The 6,000-nt window shown below is 48.2% G+C and overlaps 1 protein-coding gene across 4 annotated transcripts; it reads right to left on the reverse strand.

The window, feature by feature from the left end:
- Positions 1-1,459: 1,459 nt before the first annotated feature.
- LOC139535635 (kelch repeat and BTB domain-containing protein 8) lies at positions 1,460-5,494 on the reverse strand. 4 transcript variants are annotated; one of them, XM_071335240.1, is made up of 5 exons: positions 5,379-5,494; positions 4,056-4,263; positions 3,543-3,849; positions 2,472-3,279; positions 1,460-2,288 (listed from the first exon to the last, which is right to left on the reverse strand). In XM_071335240.1, exons 1-5 carry the CDS (start codon positions 5,392-5,394, stop codon positions 1,825-1,827), a joined length of 1,803 nt encoding a protein of 600 aa, XP_071191341.1. In that variant the 5' UTR covers positions 5,395-5,494; the 3' UTR covers positions 1,460-1,824. The 4 variants fall into 4 exon arrangements, with proteins under 4 accessions (XP_071191341.1, XP_071191343.1, XP_071191344.1 ...); XM_071335242.1 differs by having other exon boundaries at positions 5,256-5,388; XM_071335243.1 differs by lacking the exon at positions 5,379-5,494 and adding an exon at positions 4,813-5,245.
- Positions 5,495-6,000: the final 506 nt, after the last annotated feature.

Here is a 6,000-nt window from a genome sequence, read left to right on the forward strand (position 1 = left end):
AGGGCGCAATGAGCAGTCAAAGACGAGCTTGCTGTAGGGCGCAATGAGCAGTCAAAGACGAGCTTGCTGTAGGGCGCAATGAGCAGTCAAAGACGAGCTTGCTGTAGGGCGCAATGAGCAGTCAAAGACGAGCTTGCTGTAGGGCGCAATGAGCAGTCAAAGACGAGCTTGCTGTAGGGCGCAATGAGCAGTCAAAGACGAGCTTGCTGTAGGGCGCAATGAGCAGTCAAAGACGAGCTTGCTGTAGGGCGCAATGAGCAGTCAAAGACGAGCTTGCTGTAGGGCGCAATGAGCAGTCAAAGACGAGCTTGCTGTAGGGCGCAATGAGCAGTCAAAGACGAGCTTGCTGTAGGGCGCAATGAGCAGTCAAAGACGAGCTTGCTGTAGGGCGCAATGAGCAGTCAAAGACGAGCTTGCTGTAGGGCGCAATGAGCAGTCAAAGACGAGCTTGCTGTAGGGCGCAATGAGCAGTCAAAGACGAGCTTGCTGTAGGGCGCAATGAGCAGTCAAAGACGAGCTTGCTGTAGGGCGCAATGAGCAGTCAAAGACGAGCTTGCTGTAGGGCGCAATGAGCAGTCAAAGACGAGCTTGCTGTAGGGCGCAATGAGCAGTCAAAGACGAGCTTGCTGTAGGGCGCAATGAGCAGTCAAAGACGAGCTTGCTGTAGGGCGCAATGAGCAGTCAAAGACGAGCTTGCTGTAGGGCGCAATGAGCAGTCAAAGACGAGCTTGCTGTAGGGCCCAATGAGCAGTCAAAGACGAGCTTGCTGTAGGGCGCAATGAGCAGTCAAAGACGAGCTTGCTGTAGGGCGCAATGAGCAGTCAAAGACGAGCTTGCTGTAGGGCGCAATGAGCAGTCAAAGACAAGCTTGCTGTAGGGCCCAATGAGCAGTCAAAGACGAGCTTGCTGTAGGGCCCAATGAGCAGTCAAAGACGAGCTTGCTGTAGGGCGCAATGAGCAGTCAAAGACGAGCTTGCTGTAGGGCGCAATGAGCAGTCAAAGACGAGCTTGCTGTAGGGCGCAATGAGCAGTCAAAGACGAGCTTGCTGTAGGGCCCAATGAGCAGTCAAAGACGAGCTTGCTGTAGGGCCCAATGAGCAGTCAAAGACGAGCTTGCTGTAGGGCGCAATGAGCAGTCAAAGACGAGCTTGCTGTAGGGCCCAATGAGCAGTCAAAGACGAGCTTGCTGTAGGGCCCAATGAGCAGTCAAAGACGAGCTTGCTGTAGGGCCCAATGAGCAGTCAAAGACGAGCTTGCTGTAGGGCCCAATGAGCAGTCAAAGACGACAACCTCATCAATCTGAGCATCACCGCTCATCTTACCCGTATGAATATAGACTCAAATTATTTATAATTCTCACTTTATGCTGGCATGTAGCATGACAATAATTAGAGGGCACTTCATATTGATCCCTCAACTGCATGCATATCAATTGTAAAAATTATAACCTACATATCCTTTTAAGATTGGTATTTTATTATGATCCCAATTAGCTGTTTTGCAAAAGCCGCAGCTACTCTTTCTGGGGTCCACACAATAAGATGGAACAAAATGGCTCAACAAAAACAAGCAAACAAGATAATTGCACTTATGATTCATTGTACTATACTGTAAAACAAATATCAGTGTGGGTATTTGGTTCCGACTGAAAAAAAAAACAATACTGCAATCTTAAAACCACCCCAATTTGATCGTGTTGAACCATTACCGCTTTAAGACTAAACTCGACAGTCCTTGTGATGCAAACACAGGACAGTACCAGGCACAAGGCATGCAGGACCACACACACTCCCTCTTCGTGGAGGAGGGAACCTGTCCCTCCTCTCAGAGCACTTTCTGAAGACACTGTGGGTACAGTTTGGCCACCACACACTCAAAATGGCGGCCAAGGTCCCAGAGGCGGTCGGGCGTCTCGTAGACTTTGGTCCATGTGTCCGCCTCGTCGTTGTACTGATAGAGGGAGTTCTTCCTGCTGGTACGGAACACGTGTTCCTCCACCATGACCTGTGTGGCTCGGACAAACAGGTGCAGCTTGCCCTGGAGGAGCAGGGCCTTGATGTAGGGGCTGGTGGCCTGGTCGAAAGGAAGGTCCCTCTTGCGGGCCCAGGTGTTCTGCTCGATGTCGTAGACCTCCATGGTAAAGGTGCGCTGGTGGTTCCTGCAGATGCCAGCGATGTAGTAGATGCAGTTATTGTGTAAGGCAGCCAGGCCCTGGCTCCGGGGGACACTCATGGGGGCCAGGTGGCCCCAGTAGTCCTTGTGAGGGTCGAAACAGAAGAAGTATTCACCTGGGAAACAGAGAAAAGAAGCACCACTGAGTGTTAAGATAAACATTGAAAAAGGAATGAAGTAGTTTTCAACAACCCCTTTTATGTATTAAGATTCTCCTACACCACGTTCATCTTTTCCCCACTGCATTTCTCTTCAGTCTATTTTCAAGGTTGAATAGTGTCTCCACTATTCCGCCTCACCTTGGAGGATGTAGATGCGGTCTCTGTACTCCACAGCGCTGTGGAACTCCATGGCTACAGGCATGGGGCTGACGGCGGTCCAGTAGTTGTCTCTGGAATCGTAGCACTCCACTGACTTCAGTGCGTTCCTCCCGTCCCCCTCGTACACACGGCCCCCCAGGGCGTACAGCTTCCCGCAGCAGTGGACCAGCCTGCAGCCGATCCGGGCCCGCAGCATGGGCGAACGCACAAGCCAACGGTTCCCTGCGTGCTCGTACTGCCAGAAGTCACTCTCCGCCCGGTGGTCGATGGACACCTCACTGTTGCTAGGGCGGTAGCCCCCGGCGATGAAGATGTCATTCTCCGATGAGACCAGGATGCCCACCTCCCGCAGGTCATTGGGGGGCTTGCAGAGCTTGAACACCTTCCCAGCAGTGGTATCCAGGCAAGGCACGGTCTGCTTCTTCCCTGAGTGTTTGTGTTCCGCGTCAAAACAGATGACCATCTCAGAGGCGGTCATGCCCAAGCGCTGGGGGCAGCCGTTGGTGCCATTGAGACGGGCCATGGCAGGGTCTCTGGAGAGGGCGCAGGCAAAGGGGGGTGGGATGCGGCTGAGGAAGGAGTCATCCAGGAGGGGCAGGCGGATGCATTGAGAGAACACTTCAGCCAGGTGGGCCTCCCTGCGGGAGCGGTCGTGCTCCAGCCAGCGCACAATGCTCTCATACACGTGCTCCTCCTTCTCCACATTCAGGTCATCGTTGTTCAGGATGCTCACCAGCTGCTCTTTGGTGAGCTGGAGGAACTCCTGCTCCCGCGCCACACACAGGAACTACAACAGCACAACACCACATGTCACATTTCATCTAGACCTCACTGTCATTTGTCGCAGAATGCTCAACTAACAGATCAAGACCTGGAATGCTATCCTAAAATGTTAGTGTCAACTACTTTATTTATGGTACTTGTGTTCTCACATTACTGTAATTATAAGGCCATTTTAATGACACATTGATACATTAATCCTTCCTAAATGGCGAGCCAAGTGAAGCACAATAGTGTAATAGAACAGCTTGTTTTTAGAATAAAACCCACCTTCTTGCGTATGTAGTCTTGGGAGCGCTCCCTCAGCTCCTGATGGCCGTAGGCGTCTGCGAACATGTAGACCCCGGTGCAGTTCTGGGGGTCCAAGCGGCTGATCATGAACTGGGCACACTGGTCCTGCAGGGCTGGGATCTGGAAGATGCTGGCTGCCGTGAACAGGGCCTGGATGTTGGACTCTGACAGCGTGACTCTGGACGTGTAGGCATAGTCCAGGACCAGGTCCATGGACTCAGACTCCACCCCGACGATCCGAACCTCCCTCTGGCTGCTTTCTGTAAGGCCACTGGTGAACATGGACCTGGAGGGAAGAGGAAATATAATTTTTTAAATAAAGTTTAAATGTTGCAGCATTGCCTGGTCCCAGATACTACTTCATTGCCATCATTGACATGACAATGAGTGACAGGAAGCTGGTATGATAGCACAAACAGACTGGCACAGCATTGGTTGTTATCTAAAAATGTAAACGACTAGAAACAAACAAGCGGCTCACATCAGACCTACCTAAAGTAAGGGCTGATTGCTGCAAGGACATTTCGGTGACACGAAAATGTCTTGCCATGGTCCACTTCAACGACAATATCTGTGAGCTGTGCTTCATCATACAAGACTTTGAGCTGCTGGAGGATGTTACAGGCATGAACAGCATCTACCCCACTGTAGGTTGTGTTTGATGGAGTCCCATTCTGTACTTGTAACAGCTTGCCTATGTCTATGGAAGAAACATAGGAGAGAAACATACCCCTTTTCCATGATGGATATTAAACAGACACTTATAAAATTGTGTGGGAAACTTTACTAAATAATATTATTTAGTAGCATATGCAGCACAACAATTGAGTCAAGCGTACTGGCTACAATGAGTAGAGCAAAACATATTCTAAAACACGTAGAGATTAGTAAACTGACTGACTATGGCTGTACTAAATTACTATTCGACACACTAGATAGTCCTTGTTTGTAGAGTAGTAACGTTAGCTAGCATGCAATCAGTGTGCCATGGATATCACCCACTCAGCACAATTTGTGTGCACGATTTATTGACAAAGACCCGTTCCGAAATAACGATACTTTTCTTAACAAGCTAGCTATCGTAATTAGCTAGCTAGCGAACTCTGGGGATTAGAAACTCACAGCTGGGTAGCATCACAGCAAGCCGTCCGCGGCATTATCAGCCGGCTATAGTAGTTAGCAAGCAATCATTTAGCCATTGACCTAACTAGTCACGACTACCGTCAGTCATGCAGTTAACGTTACCTACATTAGTTAGCTAATTTGGATTGTCACGTAGCTAACGTTCTCGTACTCATGTTGACATGGAGCTAGTCGGTTAGCTCATTACTAGCTAACGTTAGCCAAGTAACGTCAAACTGGCCAACAACTAGCTATATTTCATCAGGACGAGACGTGGGCACGTTACGTTAGCTAGCCAGACATACGTTAGTTAGCTTGTTACATACCTTCTTGACAGCTATTAATAAAATCTAAGATAATACACACGAAAAGGTCTAACAGTATCATTGGCATACAAATATATGCAATTGTTTAGACTTAGTTGTACTAACAGACAAAATGTGGTTAAAACTAGCCATCTGAGAGCTAACGTTATAGATAGTAATGCTAGCTAATTTGGATAACCAGCATACACTTTGAGAAGCCATTCGCTTACAGCTTCACTTGTAAAACGAAGAGAGATAATCTTACGTGTCTAATATTTTTGTCAGGGTGTAATCTTGTTGGTTATATGCCATTCAATATGAATTAGGGAACTTTAAAATTGGTTTTAAAAGTCTGCCTCGTTAACACAAACAATCAAGAAACGCTAACCTCCACTGGCAGCCATTCTCCTCAGTCTGTTCTCAAAGCACACCGTGAAACGGAAACAGCCGACAATGACAACCAATCAAAGTAGAACCAATGGAATTGATGATCAAATGAATCACTAGAAGAACATCTAGGCAACAATTTATACGTTCTCTTTTAATCAGGAATAAATAGATTTAAAGGCCCAGGGCATTTAAATTAGAATAAGGGCTCTGTATAGGCATACACTGCAGTATGTGTTATATTTAATGATATGATTTACACACACTATCTTACATTTACATTACATTTAAGTCATTTAGCAGACGCTCTTATCCAGAGCGACTTACAAATTGGTGCATTCACCTTATGATATCCAGTGGAACAACCACTTTACAATAGTGCATCTAACTCTTTTAAGGGGGGGGGGTTAGAAGGATTACTTTATCCTATCCTAGGTATTCCTTAAAGAGGTGGGGTTTCAGGTGTCTCCGGAAGGTGGTGATTGACTCCGCTGACCTGGCGTCGTGAGGGAGTTTGTTCCACCATTGGGGTGCCAGAGCAGCGAACAGTTTTGACTGGGCTGAGCGGGAACTGTACTTCCTCAGAGGTAGGGAGGCGAGCAGGCCAGAGGTGGATGAACGCA

This window comes from Salvelinus alpinus, chromosome 12, assembly GCF_045679555.1.
Source record: "Salvelinus alpinus chromosome 12, SLU_Salpinus.1, whole genome shotgun sequence".
NCBI lineage: Eukaryota > Metazoa > Chordata > Actinopteri > Salmoniformes > Salmonidae > Salvelinus > Salvelinus alpinus.

Coding starts and splice junctions, on each gene's coding strand:
- LOC139535635 (XM_071335240.1), bottom strand. Junction 3,850..4,055: donor GCAATCAGCCCTTACTTTAG/GTAGGTCTGATG, acceptor TCTTCCCTCCAG/GTCCATGTTCACCAGTGGCC. Junction 3,280..3,542: donor AAGACTACATACGCAAGAAG/GTGGGTTTTATT, acceptor GTGCTGTTGTAG/TTCCTGTGTGTGGCGCGGGA.